Source organism: Ursus maritimus, unplaced genomic scaffold, assembly GCF_017311325.1.
Source record: "Ursus maritimus isolate PB19 unplaced genomic scaffold, ASM1731132v1 scaffold_17, whole genome shotgun sequence".
Taxonomy (NCBI): domain Eukaryota; kingdom Metazoa; phylum Chordata; class Mammalia; order Carnivora; family Ursidae; genus Ursus; species Ursus maritimus.
Window position 1 is genome coordinate 58,729,507 of NW_024424119.1, and position 19,834 is coordinate 58,749,340.

The following is a 19,834-nucleotide window of genomic DNA, read 5'->3' on the forward strand; positions in this document are numbered from 1 at the left end:
AGACCCCTGATGGGCGCCTTCTGAGCACCGTATCTGGCACCTCTCGGACAAAACCGCTATCAATTCCCAGAAGGTTTGTCACTCACCATCTTTCAGTTCCTGAACGTCCCTGGGCTGAACGAAATCTGGCTTAACGTTCTCGAACCACCAGAAGAGCTCGGCGATAAACACCATAACGTTCGGCTAAAAGAAAACAAAAACAAGGACACGGTAAGTAGCTTATTCATTAATGGGTTTAAAAAATGTGTCTTTAATAATTCCTGGTTACCTTCAACACTAAGGGAGCATACAGCATGTCTTCTAAGGTGAGATAGAAGCATTTGTTCAGATACTCGTTTGAGAACTCCCTCAGAAGCCGGATGTTGTACAGGCTGTCAGCCATCGACGTCACCTCCTTCAAGCATATATCTAACGAATAAACACAAAAGGACAATTCACATGAAGAAAGATACTCTGCTTTGTAAGCGTGTGTACACGTATGTATGTCTAACTCTGCCCTCAACACATCTTAAATGGAGGGAATGGTGGTATTTAAAAGGGTAGCATTAAGATTTAAACATCATAGCAGGGTCGCCGGGGTGGCTCAGTCAGTGAAGCATCTGCCTTCGGCTCAGCTCATGATCCCAGGGTCCTGGGATCGAGTCCCGCATCAGGCTCCCTGCTCAGCGGGGAGCCTGCTTCTCCCTCTCCTGCTCCCCCTACTTGTGCTCTCTCCCCCCGCCTCTCTGTCAAATAAATAAAATCTTTAAAAAAAGAAAAGAAAAATAAACATCATAGTAAACATAACAAGTGACACTAGTTCACTGAGGAAACACCCAAGAAAAGGATCTGAGAATCTCTAGGATCTGAATTTAACTGTTACCATCTAAAAAGCGTAACAGAAACTATTTGAGACTTGAGACTGGGGCTCCGAAACGGACAGCAGCACCACCCTGCAGTCTCTAAAAGGGCCTTGCTGCACAACACGGGTTAACGTTTTACCAAGTTTCCTTCACCAACTGGAAATCCTCTGCATGAAGTGATCTCTACTGGGGAGGCACAGGGGGACAGACCAGGAAATGTCAGGCTATCCAAGGAACACTACCAAATACTACTAATCACCAAAAAAAAAAAAAAAAAAAAAAAATCAGGAGACAACACATAGCAGAAGTCTCCCTCCATGAAAGAGGTTGGGGACTGCCGGCCACTGGCATCTGGGGCGGGACAACTTCCCAGGTACTGCTTTGCAGGATGCCAGACCCTTCCAGCGGTCAACTCGTGCTTGGGCCTCAGGTCCCAGGAGTCCGACTGCTGGGGGGCAGGGGGAGGGGAGCCGGCTGCTCTGGGACGAACGCGGAAGGAGCTGCACTGGGCACTCACAGTACTTCTGCCTGCAAACATGCATACGTAAGAAAAGAATGCCAGAGGTAGAACTTATTTTAAAATAACTCTTTTTAAGAAGAAGCCACTGCCAAGAGTGTGGAAGCATGACAACTGAGATTTGCAGTGGTCACTGAGGAACCCGGGCTGCTGCCACGCCCACTGCCAACTCTGCAGAGAAACCTGTTCGAAGCTAAGGAACTTGCACGCTGACAGTGCTCAGAAACCCGTCCTTTAAATTCGGATAAGAAAACATTACAAAGATAAGGATCAGATTCCCGGGTGCCCTCTGTGCAGATGGAAGAAGTGGTAACATCATATCTTATCGGATTCAGATCTTTTCTTCCAGTGATAAAATACCACAGACAGTGTCGAAGCCCACCCGCACCCCCAAGGCAACGGCTCTCCTCCAGCTGCGGGACCCCCTCCCGCACGGGCTTCGGCGCTGCCACGAACGCAGTGTGTCCACCCACACGACACTGCTGACCTGGCTTTCTTTCATTTACATTCGTAACATGCTCTGCCTACCATTTTGGGCCTGTCTTTCCCCAATCTCAGGTTTACATTTCCAAGTGGGAGCAGACTTCAGTCCTCGGTGCGAATGGCTAGACGGCATCCTACAGTTCTCACCATTACACCGTGAGAACCACATTTGCGTGCGCGCCCTGCACCTGCAACACTCCGAGAAGGGGCTGGAGGGACCACGACCTACGCTCCGCACACCTGGCGGCCTGCTCGCGGCCCCCCCGCCACCACCGCCTGGGCATTCGCAGGCCTCGGGGTTCCTGGCACCTGGACGGGTGTGAGATCCCCCTTCTTAAACGGCACCTCCCTGAGCACGGGCGTGCTGTCATTCTTGACTCCCTCTTCCACCAAAAGCCTGTTCTTTCTCTCTCTCTCCAGGCTGTTCATCTTTTTCTTACTCACTTGTACAAATTCTTTACTCATGATGGTTACGAAAGGATTGTGTGACGACCCTTGGTCAGTTTACGTTTGTTCCAAACATTTTTTCACGGTTATCATTTATCACTTCATTTTGTTCACACTGCTCCTTCGTCAGCACGCTGAATTTCAGTATGGTTAGATGAAATAATCTTTTCTATTGCTTGTGCATTTTTGTAATTTCAGTAATCCATCCCAACACTGATGTCCTAAAAATATTTTCCTGTCTTCTCCTCTCAAAATTCTTAAGTTTTGCTTTTCAGGAGCAGATCTTTCATCCAAGGCAGGGACGCCCACCTCAGGTGGACTGAGACCTCACAGCCTCCCGCAGACGGCCACTCGTCCACAGCGCCGTGAGCCTCACCGACACCAAGCCCCTAGAACACCGCCAGTCCAGCTCCTCCAGGCCACATGACTCTTTGGCCAATGTAAAGTTCAACAAAACGTGGTCTTTGTAGAGCCCAGTACCCACGCTCTTATTCTTCACAATTCACTTGCCTGACACCTGCGATCACCCACAACAGAAGAATGAACACGTGGTTACAATCTGCTGGATAAAACAAGAGCCCGTGGGACCCTCCTGACAGAAGTCAACATGTAAGTCAGCGGCAAGCACACACGCCACTCCCCCGCAGTGGCGGGCTAACGGACAAATAGGAAAGGCCAGAGAGAGAAAACCACAAATGGACGGGACCACCGGTAGGTCGAAGTCTGATGAGAAACAGGCTTTCAGTCTCAGAGTCCCTTTCCCAAATTACTAATTAATGAGAAAGCAAAACCGAGTGGTCTCAGCCTGGAGAAGCCCCGGGACACCTCCTGAACCAAATGACCCAGAGGGCCGCCAACACCAGCCCACCCTGGGGAGACACACCACTCTGGGGCATTCTTGCTAAAAACAGATGCCCTGAACCTCATTAGGAGGGTAAAATGGACAAATCCAAACAAGGGACATCCACAAACTAAACGACCTGCTGTACTCTTTGAAAGGTCAAGGCCAAAAAAGGCAAGAAAGACTGGGAACCAGCTCCCGACGACAGGACACCACGAAGAGGGCTGACGGCTACCTCCGGTGAGTGGTGTGGGGCTCGAACCCCCGCTGGGAGCAACAGCGGACAGCGACGCTACGGGGACGACTGACAATGTCCTCGGACCCTGAGTCAGTGCTCTAGTGCCGCTAACTCCCAACGCTCGCTGTGAGGAGAGAACGCCTCTGTCATTCTCAAGTGGTTCAGAGAGAAATCCAACATACACCCGACTACATGTAACGGGACGTGGGTAAAACTACAGCAGAAATTCCTTGTATGTCCTCTGTACATTTAAACATATCCAAATAAAATGCTGCAAAACAGTCATTTTGTCCCTTTGGCCTTCACTCTTCCAACTGAATTTTTCCGTTACTTTGTCCACTTCTGTAAAAATTCATTTATTGGACTGGCAAAAAATGAAAGAAATCACAATTTTTATACTGATTCTCGGCATCTAAGAATATGGTTTAAAACTTCTTCCAAGGACTATAAACAGGTCCTCCTTTGTTCAGGACTCAGGGCAAGGTGCTCCTGGAGGCAGGGCAGGAGCGGGGCAGGACCCCAAGCCAGGACCCTAAGGGCAGGACCCCAAAGGCGAACCACAGCGGTGGGGCACGAACCGGCGGGCTCCCAGGGCGTCCATCACAAGTGGGCAGTGGCTTCGAACAGCCTGCGTTCTGCACATTTTGTACTTGTCCGGGGTAAGTTCTCCCGCCTTCCTGTCCTGTCTGTCCAGACAGAGCCTCTCACTGTTCCACATCTTCTCTCCCATTGTCCACTTGGTTTTGAGCTCTGCTTTCTGGGAGAGCTCTTCAAAGTTGTCCTCCAGCACTTCAGCGAACTCTGAAATTTCAGCTGCCAAGTCTTATTTCCAGAGCCCATCTGCGCGCAGTTACACCGCACACCCGCATTTGACACCGTCCTTCAGACGGTCTCCTCCAGCGCCCTGGCCACAGATCCACTGTCCCCCCTCATCTCCCGTGCTCTCTCCTGCCCTCCTGTATGGCCTCTGCTGACTCAGCTGGTGCCTTCCTCACATGTCGGGGGATTGGCGGCCACCCAGAGTCAAGGGTAAGGCAGCAGGAAGTAGGCTTTGCAGAGGGGTTGCGGGTGGCGGGCAGCGAGCAGCGGACGGCAGCCAGGGCTCTCTCAGAGGACCGCAGGAGGGCAGCAGCTGTGAGAGTTCTGCCCAAGGCCAGTTTCTGCAGAGAAGAATCCTCCCCCATTGTTTCTTTAGCACTGTATATCCGTTTATTTATTCAATGATATAAAAATTGTCATTATGCCATGAAATGAGATATAAAACACATGCTCACTTAAAAATTACTAATACAAAGAAATGCTGGTAAAAATTAAATGTCTTCAAACGCATTAATGTATTCCACTTGACATGATGACAGTAAGCAAGACTGGAGAGAAATTAGCGAAACTTTTTTTTAATATTTATTTTTGAGAGAGAGCGAGCGCACACGAGCGGGGCAGAGGGGGAGGCGGGAGGCACAGAGGGAGAAGCAGACTCCCCACTGAGCAGGGAGCCCAACACGGGGCTCATTCCCAGGATTCCGGGTTCATGATCTGAGCCGAAGGCAGACACTTCACCGACTGAGTCTGGTGCCCTAGCACAACTTTTTAAAGTACAGTCGACGTACAACATTACAGCAGTTTCGGGTGCAGAGCAGAGTGATTCAGCAATTAGACACATTATGAAATGCTCACCACGGTAAGTATGGTCGCCACCTGCCACCGCTCGGGGCTGTTGTGATACTGCTGACTGTATTCCCCGTGCTGTACGTCTCATCCCATGACTTTTTTTATAACTGGAGATCTGTACTCTTCATCCCCTTCATCCAGTTTGCCCACCCCCACCCCTGGCAACCACCAGTTTGTCCTCGATATTTATTTCTGTTTTGTTTTTTACCTTCCACACATAAGTGAAATTATACACTATTTATCTGCCTTATTTCACTTTGTGTGATACCCTTTAGGTCCATCCATGCGGTCGCAAAAGACAGGATGTCGTTCTTTTTATGGCAGCATAACACTCCATTGTGTGTGCGTACCGTGTCCCCTCTACTCATCGGTGAGTCCTTCCCCGGTCTGAATGTACGCGGACTGGCGCCGTGGAGCCAAGGAAGGAAGGAGGCTCCCTGCGACAGGCGAATGGAGAGGAGAAGCAGTCTCACCTTCCAGCAGGAAGGACTGTACACAAGGCCCAGCTCAGTGAGCTCCCTCGTACCCGCCCGTGCGTGAGACATCAGAGAGAGAGCTGACCGGCTCGGCTTCCCCCAAGAGCAGTCGCCCATCTCCTGAGGTGTATGGGGAGGAGGTCACCGCTGCCCGACGGAGGCGAAGGGACCGCACCCTCACTGCAGGCTGCGAGCACCCCCGCCAAGTCCCTGCGGTGTCCCACGTCCTGAACGCGTCTGTTCTGCTGCCTTTCTGGGATTCTAGACGAGCGAGCCAGCCTCCTTCCCGGGCTTGAGCTCCTCCGCTCTGCTCGTCACCACTCGCTCCTTAATTAGGTGCTTGCTGCTCAGAGTCCAGATGTGTCCTGCTTTCCTCCAAGATGGAATCTGCAATTCAGCTCCTTTGTGTCGGGGACTTCTGACTACAGAAGGAGAGGGAGAGCTACGCCTTGTTCTCCTCCTTTCAACTTTCTTTAGGCTTACTTCTTTCTTAATGCACTAAGTCAACCTAGCTCATTAATTTTCAAAAGTCCTCCTTTTCCAGAATGTGTTCTGAGGCCACAGGTCTGCCTTTCCCTGGCCCCTGCGGCTGCCCACCACAAGCTCTGGCGTGTGTGTCGTTCACTCGCTGTGCAAGTGTCTACCGAACACCAACTTGTCCTCGGCACGAGTGACAAGGGTGGGATGCGGCACTGAACAAAACAGACAGAAACGTGGGGAGCTCACACCAGAGAACCCCATCGGGAGAGCGACGTTGGTCCACAAATATTCCAAAGCATCCCCTTTGGTTTCTAAGCATTAAAGATTTTAGAGGTTTGGAGAAAGCTTTCTCATTTTACTGCATTGTGGGGAGAGTATCAATTCTCTGCAATCTGTTGAAGTTTCTTTTGGGGCCTTAATGAAGCTGATCTTTTACACAGGCTTCTGGGTCTGCTCATTTTAAAAGAGCATACTCCACAGCAGTCAGTGCGCTGGGCCAGGACTCTTGGCTTCGCGCCCGAATCCTCCATGGCCTTCCCCCACTCATGTCTGCACTTCATCAATCAGTTTCTGTGACTGAACCTGGGAGTGCGACTCTGTCCGTGCCTCCTGTACCTCTGTCACTTTTAAAACCCATGCTGACACGCCGCTGTCGGATGCAATGAGGCTCGCCACGGCCACGTCCCCCTGTGGCTCCACCTCCCCTGTCCTGGGGACTCCCTCCCGCTAGAAACTCGCTGTGTCCTAAGACCCCCAATGGACAGGCCAGAGGAGCAGGCCAGATACAAGTGAAGCAGTCTGCACTGTGAGCCAGAAGGCAGACCTGAGAACTATCTAGAACACAGAGGGCAGCAGGGACGGAAACACAAAATGAGGTCCTGAGGGCATGGGAAAGTTCCGGCACACACGGAACAATCCCGTTCCCCCATCTCTCTTAGGGTTCCCACCTCTTCTTTCTTGTCCTTCGTCATTTTGAACATTCCGCGTCCTCATTCCAACATTCCTTTCCACTCATGCCAGGGTGCCAAACTTGCCTGCGTACCTGCCGGTTCTGCACGGCCGTTTCCCCACATGGTCCTGCTCTCCCACGGAGGTCGTCTTCAGCAGTGGGGTGGCTGTTCTCCACGGGTACACAGTGAGCCCTGGCTCCTGGAGGTGCCCCCCATCAGCAGACCTCCACTCTCCCTCCTGCCATGGCCCAAGGCTTCCACTAGTGTGGGACTCAGATGAGGAAGAACCTTCCCCTTGCCACACGGGCAACACACACATCAACCCCTTCGCACCCATGATGCATCCTGGCAGCTCCATTTCCTTAAGAAAGATCTCCACCCCAGGCCCAGGGCCACGGGCATCCAACAAGTCTCCTCCATCTTTCCAAGGCCGGTACGTGGGCCTTTCCTAGTCCTTTCCTTGGTCTGGTCACCATGCTCCCAAACACACATGGCCCTGAGGCCAGATGAGCATGAGAGGCCCGATGGACCCCGGGGCGAACAGGTGTCAATTCGGGGTTTTCTCTCCAAGATAGAGACCCTCTCTGGAACCTGAGACTTTCCCTTTCTTTCAAGTTCAGCTATTGCTTTAGCTATAAAAACTACATAATCCAGCACTCTTGTGCTTGAGGCAGGACCAACTTCAGCTCCACCCCCTGGTGCCAGGGTCTCACACAAATGTTTCACAGGTAAGAGAGTCATCCGGGCGTGCTCCTGGCCTGTACCTGCCTCCCTCAGAAAGAAGGAAGGATGCTTAGCAAAACCTAAATCAGAATTCCTGTTCCCAAGGCCCCCGCAGACTTCCGCTGTTGTGCGGTCCACGGAGCCGTTCTTGTCTCCTTCCCCACCAGCGGGCTGTGAGCGCCTAAGAGATGCATTGGCCTGTCACCAGTACCATGCGTGCAGGAGTCGTTCATAAACGCATTCTGCACTTGCCCAACCCCAAACTAGGTTCTAGATGGTTTTGGTTCTGTTTATTAAGTAGGGCGTGGAGCCCAACGCAGGGCTTGAGCTCAGGACCCTGAGATCAAGACCTGAGCTGAGATGGAGAGGCGGATGCTAAACCGACTGAGCCACCCAGGCGTCCTGGTTCTAGATGTTTTAAACCAATTGTAGCAAGTCGGACAAAACCCTAACCATTCTGAAATGTAAGAAAAGTGACATATATTTAAGACTTCACCCAAATACTTTCAAAGTCCAATTTCTTCATTAGATAAAAATGCAGGTTAAGTATAAGCACATCATCCTTGTCTTTTTTTTATCTACACGCTACTATCCCAGCTGGGATCAGGACTCGGCCTGCTACTCCCCGGCTGTACACACGTCTGGACCCGGGTGCGTGGGGCGCTGAGGGGCTCAGGGCCGCTCCCGGGGGCACGCGACACTCACCGTCCAGCTTCATCTGCTCTGGGCAGTAGTAGTGGACCACGGCCAAGAGCGCGGCCCCGTCACTGCCGTCCCGCATCAAGTCCTCCAACACCGGGAAGTAGGGTGGCTGCCTCGTGGACGGGTGCTCTCGGCGGTAGCGTACCTGCAGTTGGTAAAAGGAAAACGGTCTACACACGAGATGCCTCCACGAGCACCGCTGTCACAGGCAGGCCGCTACATCAACAGCTAACGTAAAGCCCGCTGGGTGATGTTTACAACAACGGCAATCACACGGTAAAAGCTCAAACGTCGGGATGACACACTCTGCCTTGAACACACATGCCAAGATCCAGGGAACTGAGCGCCACGGCCACCTGGGGCGACAGCGACTAGCTGCGGAAGTGCCGGACTGTCCACTGTACGCGGCACACGAGAGGAGGCCGAATGCACGGCCACACTACCGAGAGCCGCACACTCCGAACAGATGAGAAACAAGTTAAAGGGCGAACAAGCGAAGGCTCGGAAGACCCGCCTTACTGCTCCTTTTCTCAGTATTATCAGCAGTAACTTCAGCCATTAAGAAAAGTACAAAACAACATTAATATATGCTTTGAGAAATTCCCCAAATCAGGGTAGACAAAATTTCCTAGAATACGTCAACCAGGCCCTCTAATAAATGCAACAAAGCATCAGGAAACAGAATGCAAGCAAGGTGCAATCTGAGACAAGTGGTTTGTCACGGTTTCCATACTTCTGCCTTTGGAGCAGAGGGTGTGTGCGGTGTTCCGAGCCACCCCCCGCCCCCCAGCGCGGCCCCCACCGCTGAATGTCAGGTGACGAGTGTACAGACACACAAGACACCAAGGGGAGGGGATCCACACGGGCGCCTGTCCCAAATGTCCTGCTGCGCGCTCGCTTAGTTTCTTCTGCATTAACGTTCACAATACAGCTGCCTCTTCTCCGGGGGAAGAAAATACGGGAGACAAACCGGAGAAAGAAAACCAGCAGTCCATACGAACGACTGTGGATTTCTGAGACCTATGCAGAGGGGTTCAGCCCGAAGAAAAACCCATCGCTCAGCAATTGAGAATTTAAAGTCTGAATGAATATGCAGGCTGGGATCATCAATACTGGTACCCGGCATGACACACATCTAACACACTCGTTCAAGCAGGAATGGGATCCGTTTCATGTCCCTGAAGTCTGTGTTGACGGAGACTTTAACTTGTTTCTCAGGGCCCGCAGCAGCGGTTACGACGGGCGGCAGCGCACACGGCCCGCGGGGCAGGGGCCGGGGCTGCGGCATGCAGAGCATGAGGACATGCGCCAGGCCAGGCTCGCACACACACGACACAGCACACACGGTGACTGACCACGGCATGCAGTCAGGCAATGGTCTCCACTGAAGATGGATGGCATGGGTTTAAAATCAGGGAAAACAACTGAACTGCAGGGTCCAGTCAGGTGTCTAAACCCTCAGGCTGCGGGGCACCACGGCGGAATGTCTAAGCCTGCCGGGCCCGACCACACCTTACCGCGCTCGTCCTCACTCGCCGATCTGCTGGGCACTGGAGGCGCAGCCCTGGCTACCAGTGTCTACAAGGGAACCCGAAGGGTCACTGCTCTGGTCACATCTTTCAGATTCTACGAGACTCTCTGCTGAGACTTGACTTCCTACAGGACAGCTCAATTTTTGACAATACCCTCACTAAATAACATACCTTAATATTTAGCTCTGTGGCCCTCAGGATTCAAGTGAAGAGATATGTAAATACTCATAACAAGGTTGTCCTCTTCTTTGGTACAAATACATCTCAAAGAGAAGCAAAATTATCCCCAAAGTTGGCCACAGGGCAGAATATATCACATGGAGCCACTGACCAGCTTACAGCCACGATTATTTCCCTTATGACAAAATTCGAAAGACTCTCCGGTCCGAATAATTCAGCTAAAGGAGCGGGCAGTGAGAGTCTGCAGAAAGTTGTGCCCCACAGCTCCACTCTAAAATGCACCACGGGGAGGGCCAAGTGCTTTTCCACCGGAACGGGGTAACAAACGGATTCTGCTTCCAGAATGCATCACCAACGGGAGCACAGCTAAAATTGGAGATCCAAATCACTACTTTCTAACTTTGTTCTTATGGGAAAATTCACACTGAATGTTAAGCTGCATTCCAGAAATCCTGTATCCCTGCTGACGGAGTTCAGGCCTCTGCCTGGCTGCCCCTTTCCCTGCCCCGGGGCGGGGGGGTGTTCTGCACACCCCAGGAGACGTCTCTGCAGAGGGAAGTCCTTCTCTGCCACACGAGCAGCCTTCCACGAGGCACGTTACCAGCATCCATCACGTGACATGTTGCACTTACTAAGAGATGTCACGTTAAGTATCACCGTTAGGGAAGGTACTATCAGAAGGACAAACTGTCGAGAGTAACTTGGAAATCAGACTGTCCCTTCTGGTATCTGTTTAAGGCTAGAGATGGATCCTCTCATTTATGTTTATGTTCATCACATAAAGAAGTAAACAGGGGGCTCCTGGGCGGCTTAGTTGGTGAAGCGTCTGCCTTCAGCTCAGGTCATGATCCCGGGGTCCTGGGATCGAACCCCGCATCGGGCTCTCTGCTTCTCCCTCTGTTGCCCCTCCCCCGCTCATACTCGCTCTCTCTCTCTCCCCCTTCCCTCGCTTGCTTTAAATAAAATCTTAAATAAATAAAATAAAATAAAATAAAATAAAATAAAATAGAAGTAAATAGGTGTCCATAAGAAGAAATACCAAACTCTCTCTGTAAAATTACCTAAGAAATTGGGCAAAACCAAACTGGATGTGGTCTACAAAAAGCCTATTGAGCCCGGAATCTGGACATTGCTCGTACTGTAGAAAAGCAGTAACAACATCAAAGAGGACATTTAAACACAAGAAACAGGCTTGAGTGTGAGCAGCTGTTTGATGGAAGCGAGTGACTGCAACGGACGGCTGTCGGATGCAGCTGGCGCGCGCGGAGTTCACTTACGGGCACTAACTTCCAGTACCACTTGGAGGGGGACTGCTCGGGAAGCAGGGGAGGAAGCAGGAGAGAGTGTCAGCAGACAGGCCACGGCTGGACCGCGTCCGACACTGTCACACAACATTCACGGGAGAGCCGGACGTCCTCTGAGAACTAAGGCCTGTCGGGCGCACATGACCTGGACACCCTCCTATCGTCACACGACTGAAGTGGACGGTCACAGGCACCGCCACAACACTAGCCTCTGCGGGAGCAAAGTACACCCCGGAAAGGGCACGGGCCGGGCACCACGAAGGACAGACGCCAACTGCAACTCGGAGAGGCGCTCCGTGCGTCGTCTGTGCCCATCTGAAGAACAAAGAGGCTCACAAAAGCCTGGCCCAGGGTGTGGTGCCCATGGCATCCCCAGAGGCCAGGAGCACATGGAGGAGGCAGAGGGATGCCGAGACCATAGACGTGACCGAGCCACATCGTACATGCGTTAAAGGGATGTGGATTCAGTCACACACCTGCTTAGCAAAAAAACACGATCACAGGGGAAGGAAAGGACAGAAATGAGCAGAAAGGATAAGGCGCCATCTGTGTCACTTCATAAGACACGTGACGTTATCTGCCTGAATTCCATGCAGGGTTTCAGAGATGCACCACCAGCCACCCTGGACCTCACGGGCAACAGAAGGGGTTCTCAAGGGCACCTTTGACAGTAGCAATTTTCTCCTCCACTGGTGAAATCTAGAAGCTAATTCCCAGGGAACGCTGTACGCCCCCCATTCTTGAGCTTCCGATACCTCCCAACATCTCCCTCACCTCCCGCGTGAAATACAAACCCACCCCCGACCAGGGAGAAACGAGGAGCGCACTGGCACGCCCACCACCGAGGCCCTCGTGGAGCCAGTCTGCCAGGAGACCTCGGAGCCTCGCTCCGCTCTGAGGGGGTGCAAATAAAGAATAAGCAAGTAGTGAACACTGACACAATTTTTTAAAACTGGGAGCAACATTAACCAGATGCATTCCAGAATAAATGTACCCTTTACCTTTTGATGAGCTGGACTTTCCAATAACTGCTGTTTTAACTTAACTTCTTTCTCTGTTATCTCTCTCATTTTAAGATTTACCTGAAGTAGAAAAAAATGCATTAAAAGGGCAATGGCTTCCGTATGTTCACATCCACATCTTTGCTCCTCCACCTAGAGACCCCTCCTCGTTTGTTTGCGTTCCCTTAGACACAGGGATCATTTAGGCCAATAACACATATGCAGGAATGTATGGATTCCACACGGCCGGCGCTCGATGTAGAGACCAAAGCTGGCCTGCTACTCCAGAAAATACTCTGTGCCTCTGCACACCACTGTGATGCTCGCCACCTCGCCACGGGGTCAGCGGGCCACGTCGCTGAACGCCTGGGGCGCACACAGAGTACAAGGTGTCACCATCAGCAAACGCCACTGCTGAGACCATGTGTCTGGACGGCCCGCTGTAGAGCCTAGCGGGGGGCTCATGTGTTCCCCACCCGTTCATACATGAACCAAATCAACTTTAATCATAAGATTTAACCGTACACCCTTTAACAATGAATACAACTTATTAGAAATTAGAGTATTCTCTCCTGAATGATTAACCCAAAGATAAAATCAAAATTGCGATTATAAAATAATACCATAGAGGGGCGCCTGGGTGGCTCAGTCAGTTGAGCTCCCAACTCTTGGTGTCGGCTGAGGTCATGATCTTGGGGTCCTGGGATCGAGCCCCAAGTCGGGCTCTAAGCTCAGCAGGGAGTCTGCTTGAGGATTCTCTCTCTCCCTTCCCTCAATCCCCCACCCCACCCCTGGCACACACGCACGTGCACGCACACACTCTCTCTCTCAAAATAAATAAATCTTTAAACAATAAATAAAATAAAATAAAATAAGATAAAATAAAATAAAATAAAATCATGGAGAAAAATACTCATCAATGCTTCAAGGGACATGATCAAAGCTATAATCGGATGAAAACACAGAACTGAATGTCTTATTAAACAAGAATACAGGGTGCCTGGGTGGCTCGGTTGGTGCAACGTCTGCCTTTGGCTCAGCTCCTGAGCCTCGAGTCCCGGGACCGAGCCCCACGTCAGGCTCCCTGCTCAGCGGGGAGTCTGCTTCTCCCTCTGCTCCTCACCCCATTCATGTTCTCTCTCTCCCTCTCTCTCTCTCAAATGAATCTTTAAAAAAATAAACAAGAATACAGATAAATGAACTCATGCAAATCACATCAGGAAGGTAGAAAATTTGTTTTGAAAAGAAAAAGGTGGAAGAAAAATTAACACAGACGAATTTTAAAATAAATGAATGAGAATAGATGAACGGATGGCTAAGTAACAGTAAATACCATAAAATGTTAAATGTAAAATCTAAGTGTTGGGTACATGCGTGTTCTCCATATAGTTTTTCATGTTTACAATTTTTCGTAATAAAAAAATCTTTGGAAAATGTGTTTCTGTCATTCACTACACGGCTTTCTAGTATGGGGAGGATTTTACAATTAGACTGATGGTGGCATTAATGAGTGTCATGTTTGAGTCTGTTCATGAAGTGTGGGCTCACTGGGAAGACCCACACAGCTCCCCGTGACACCATGTTCCAAATGGCCCATGTATCAGTCACAGTCGTGGTGAGGAGCAGGACCAGGAAGGACACAAGAACCATAAGTGGACTTTAATATAACCACAGACAAAAGTCACTGACTTAATATTTGGAACATACAAAACAATTCTTATAACAATAAAAAGACAAAGAATCTGATCTCAAAATTGGCAGAGGATCTGAAGACACGTTTCCAGAGAAGACCTGCGAATGTCCGACACGCACGTGGAAATGAAAAGGGGCTCCCACCGTGGGATGATTCATGGGATGATTCGGACTGAAGCCATGAGACACCACTTCACTCCCTCGAGAACGGCTCAAATCGAAAAATCAGAAACCAAGTGCTCGTGAGGACGCGGGACGCTGGAAGCCGCAGACACCGCGGAAGAAACGTACGATGGTGCACCGTTCTTCAAGAAGGTAAACGCAGAGCTCCTGCATGAGCAGCAGTTCCGTCCCCAAATACCCAAGAGACACGGACACACATCCACAAAATCTCATACACTCGTGACCCCAGCAGCACCGTCCGTGACAGCCAGAGAGGGCACGCACCCCGAATCCCCTCGGCTCGGGAGCACACAACGGAGACCCGCGCAGTCGTACGAGGGATAGAGCGCTGGGGCGAGCTACGACACGGGTGACGGGAGAACACGGGGCGCCGAGTGGAAGCAGCCAGACCCAGAAGGCTGCAGAGTATACGCTCCTGCTGGTACGAAATGCCCACGGTCAGCAAACCCGCAGAGACAGGAAGCAGGTCCACGGCAGTCGGGACGGGGGTCGGGCCGGGGAGTGAGTGCTGATGGGGACTTTCTTTCTGGACGTGATCAAACTGTTTGGAATTGATGAGGACAACTGTACAACCTTGTGAATATATTAAAAGCCATGAAACTAATTCCATGGAACCATGGAATTAAAATAGTGAATTTTCTAATGTGAATTTTATCTCAAATTTTTTTTAAATTGGTAATAGTTTCAAATCCCATATCGTGCTTTAACCTTTGAGAAACGACTACTCGTCAAGTTTTGGTGTAGAATCAAGAGATGCGCGATGGACTTGCGGGAAGATGGCAGAGTAGGGGTTCCTGAGCCCCCCTCACCCACGGATACATGCAGGTATCATCCACATCATGTAAAAACCCAGAAAATGGCCCACAGACTAGCGGCGCGGACTCTCACAGCTCGCGGTAGAGAAGAGGCCGCGCCGACAGCGGAAGCAGCATGGCATTCTGTGACACGTCATCTCAAAAACATCCAACCCCCCCCCTCTTCCACACAAAGCCGGATTTCTTCACACACTTCAATACAAGCACACTCTGGCAAATTACATGCAAAAGCAAGGAAGAGAAGCCAGCTCTTCTTCCAGGAAGCCAGATGTTAAAGAAACGCACAAAACTGTAAAATATCACTTTTTCTTCCAAAAAATAGTTATTTTTCATAAAAATATATTATTTCTATTAGCTATTAGCATGACATTAGTTTACTGAACTTTTAAGCAAATCAAATGTTGATATTTTTTAATCCTTTAAAATACACGGCAATTTTTAGAAGTGTAATGGGGACCTGAGACCAAAAGTTTGAGAACTCTTTATCTATGTAAAAGAATGATGTGCAAAAACAAAGGATAAATATTCCCTATTTTCAATCACTTTAAAAGATATCTAGGGGAGCCTGCGTGACTCAGTCAACTGAGCGTCTGACTCTTGATTTCGGCTCAGGCCATGATCTCAGGGTCATGGCGGGAGTCTGCTTGGGATTCTCTCCCTCTCTCCCTCTGACACTCCACACCCTTGCTCACGCCCATGCTCGCTCTCCCTCAAATAAATAAATCTTTTAAAAAAATAATAATGATGAAAAAACAGAAGCCATCTAACTGTTGAAAGCAGAAGCACTATGTCTGAGAGTACAGTAAAGTGAATGAGAGCAGCATCACGGAGGCCGGGAAGGGAAACGATGTTCCTGACATCACTTGTGAAATGGTATCGCTTTATCTGAAGGCCAACTGTAAAGAACTAAAGATGCATATTGCAAACCCTAAACCAGCCCCCCAAAACCTACTGGATAAAACGGAGTACTAACAAACACCCAGCCCAAAATTAGCCATAAGAGAAGAAAGAAAAGGAAAAAATGAGATAAACAGAAAGTAGGTTATCAAACCCAGGCATCTCAATAATCACATTAAATGTAATTGATCTCAACACTTCAAGGATAAGTCAGATTCTCATTTTAAAGAGAAAAACAAGAGAGGGGTGCCTGGTTGGCTCAGTGGTGGAATCTGAGACCCTTGATCTTGGGGGATTGTGTGTTCGAGCCCCACATTGGGTGTAGAGATTCCTGAAACTAAAATCTTTAAAAAAAAGTAAAAAGAAAAGAAAGACAACAAGAGAGTAAAAAAGCAAAAATAAGAGAAAGGGAAAGGATACAGCCTAGGTACATTAGTGGTTAGAAAGCTGGAGCAGCTGTGCTACAGGAAATGAAGGAGCCCCTGGGGACAAGGACTAGCGCCTGTGAGAGACAAATTTTCATGATGACAAAAGGGTTATTAATGCATCCAGAAGATATAAAACTCCTAGAAATTGTAGATGTAACAGCAGACTGCAAACACCAACACAGGAGAGTAAAACCGATGGCGGACGCTGGAGACCTCAAGTCCCATCAGCGTGGCTGCAGGACAGGGCACCCACAGCCAGTTCACGCCCACACGCAGAGCACCCTGCCCAGCCCCGGCACAGCACGCACCGTGTTCAGGTGCACACGGGACACCCTACAAAGCCATGCAGTGGACTGCAGAACAAATCTCAATAGTCCGAGGGCTGAAATCAAGGACTATACTATCTGAGCACAACAGAATTAGAAACCAAAGCACTCAAAGAGATCTAGAATCACCTCCCCCAGCTGGGTGGAAACTAAACTACAAACTTCTAGATAACCCATGGAAAAAGTAGGACCGTGCAGGTAAAACTGAAAATGGTGCAACCAGAAGGACGAGCACCCCAGCATGCAAACGGGGGAGGCTCCTGCTCTGAGGAGCCAGCAGCTTGAAATGAAGAAAGGGCTGAAAGAACTCACTTTCTACCTTAAACTAGAAAGGAGAGAAAATTAAATTCAAAATAAATAGAAAAAATAATCAAAAGTTAAGATAAGTTAAACAGAAAATAGAAGAAATCAGTAAAAACCTAAAGCAGGTTTTTAGAAGATTAAGAAGATTGACAAACCAGACCAAACCAAGGAAAGAAAAAAAAGTGACAGAGCAAGAAACAAGAGGAGACATCACTACAGACATACGCACATTTAAAAGATAACAATGTAATTCCATCATTTAAGTAAAATTGAGAAATTCCTTGAAAGTCACAAGTCACCAAAACTGACACAGAATTATACAAAACCTAAAACTGGGCAAAATATTTAAACATGCACCTAACCAAAGAATATACACAAATGTCTTCAGCCGTTAGGGAAATGCAAACGAAAACCACCATAAGACAGCTCTACACAGCCACTCAAATGACTCCCACTAAGAGACGGACTACGCCGAGTGCTGGCAACAGTCCGGAGCAACCGGGGCTCCCTCACTAGTGGGAGCTTCAAAGGGTGTCATCACTTTGGAAGATACTCTGGCAGTTTTTCTAAGGTTCAATACGTCCTTGTTGCTGACCCGGCAATTCTACTCCTACATATGCTACTCAAAGAAATGAAAACCCATCTGCATGTAGACTCGTACACAAGTGTCCCTAGCAGCTTTATTCACAGGAAGACAGACACTGGGAACAACCGTAGCGTCCATCAACAGGGGAAAAGGGGAAACGTGCTCTGTTCATAGAACGGAATTCTCCTGAGTATAAAAAGAAAACCACTGACAGATGCACTAATATGGATCAATTTCAGAATCCTTTTACTCTGTGAAAGAACCCCGGCCACAAAATGAGCACATACACACGATCCATTTTTATCAAAACCTAGAAGAGGTAAAACTAACTTCCAGTGAAGAAAGGAGATCAGTAGTCATCTGGGCTGCAGGATTAACTGCAAAGGGACACAAAGGAACTTTTTTAGAGTGATGGAAATGTTACCTTGATTGTGAATGTTAAACAGATAGCCACTTGTCAAAACTCAAAGAACTGGACCCATTTATTGCATGCTAATCGATTATACAGCAGTGAAGCTGGGTTTTGTTTGTTTGTCGGGTGTGACTGGGTGGCTCAGTCGTTAGGCGTCTGCCTTCGGCTCAGGGCGTGATCCCGGCGTTCTGGGATCAAGCCCCACGTCAGGCTCCTCCACTGGAAGCCTGCTTCTTCCTCTCCCACTCCCCCTGCTTGTGGTCCCTCTCTAGCTAGCTCGCTCTCTCTCTCTCTCTGTCAAATAAATAAATAAAATCTTAAAAAAAAAAAAAAAAAAAAGACTAAGCAACCAGCTAGGCATCAAAAAAAATGTCAAAAGCCACAGCAAGATGGGTCCTGGTAAAACTCCAGAACTCTGGGGACACAGGACAGCTCAGTCACACACAGCAGAGAATCTGGAGAACAGCTCTGTGGTGAGTCCCAATCCCAGGGAGGGCAATTCCCCACCCCCCTCCAGAGTGCCTGATGATCCAGGGGAGGGAAAGGGGCTTGTTCAGGAGCTGGGAAACGCTGGCAAGGCTGCAGCCTTTCTGAGCATGCTGCCATGTCCAGACATGCTCCCAGCACAGAGGCTCCGGCTGAGAGCGAGGCAGGTGCGAGCTGACAGACAGGCAAGAGCCAATGTAGCAACCACTGAGCCACCTGGACTGGGCAGGACAGTCCCTAGAAGTGATGCAACACAGAAAAAAAACTCACACAGGTCGCCTGACAGGCCTGTGACTTCAGAGTGGCTGAAAGGGCTGACAGCATCCAGACACAGAGTCAAACACGGAAAGGAAGTGAACCCACAGAAATACCTTCCCAAATGAAAACAGGCCAGCGTGGCAGTGAGAAAAGCTTAAATCTGTACTCAAGTGTAGTCACCCAGCAGGAGTCTTGGGAACACTATCTACAACCACAGCTTCAAAGAAGATTCAGATATCTTATGAGGCATCGAAGATCGATGCAGGACAGAAAACTTTCCTACGTGAACTCTCAAGAGCCCAAAACTTATTAAACATGCAGCAGTTTTCAGTGGGGAGAAAACCCACCTGCAAAATGAAGGTGGGAAGGCTTTCAGGCCCAGCTGTGAGCCGTCAGGCGTCAGAGGACCCACAGCCACTGGAGTCCACGTAGGAAAGGCTTTGGGGAGCTCACACCTCATCACAGTTCAGGGAAAAACCCTCTGAGTGCAGAGAGCATGGGGGCACATCTCACCCTGCCTCAGAACTCACATCTGAGAGGAGCCTCACAAGCAGTGAGTGCCAGAAATCTGCTGAGTGAGCACACCCCTTATTTGCCACCTGCAAATCCACGCTGGAGAGAAACTGCATGAAAGCAGTGAGTGTGGGGGGAGCCCTTGGCCAGAGGTCACCGCTCAGTCAACATCAAAGCACACATGAGGGAAAACCTATCAATGTAAGAAACTTGTGTTCATAGGGAAATGCTAAAGAACTAGCAAAACATGGAAAAAACATTCAATAAAAATGTAACTATTGGGCAAGGACCAAAAAAAGGTCACAAAAAACTGAAGCAAGTATTAACTCCAGGAAAACCAAAGTGTGGCACGAGAAAAGGGTTGCGAGCTGTGAAAATGTTGTTCCTTGCCATAGTAATGTCACATCTGACCACAGATCCAACCACAGCAGGCCATGTGACCACAGGAGGCCTGCAGGGACCTGAGGGGAAGGTCACATGAGCTAATAGCAAATTAGAAGGCAACGCCTACCAGAGGCAGAGGCAGTGCCAGAAACAGAGTGCATTTCTTT

At 49.5% G+C, this 19,834-nt stretch overlaps 1 protein-coding gene across 2 annotated transcripts in view; it reads right to left on the bottom strand.

The window, feature by feature from the left end:
• The window catches only part of CAMSAP1 (calmodulin regulated spectrin associated protein 1), a 60,136-nt gene that overhangs the window by 14,883 nt on the left and 25,419 nt on the right, over positions 1 to 19,834 (bottom strand). For both annotated transcript variants that reach the window (XM_040632180.1, XM_040632179.1), the window contains exons 4-7: positions 12,385 to 12,465; positions 8,371 to 8,512; positions 269 to 408; positions 87 to 183 (exon numbers count right to left, since the gene is read on the bottom strand). In XM_040632180.1, coding sequence (XP_040488114.1) covers positions 87 to 183; positions 269 to 408; positions 8,371 to 8,512; positions 12,385 to 12,465 — 460 coding nt within the window. The remainder of the gene's footprint in view (positions 1 to 86; positions 184 to 268; positions 409 to 8,370; positions 8,513 to 12,384; positions 12,466 to 19,834) is intronic.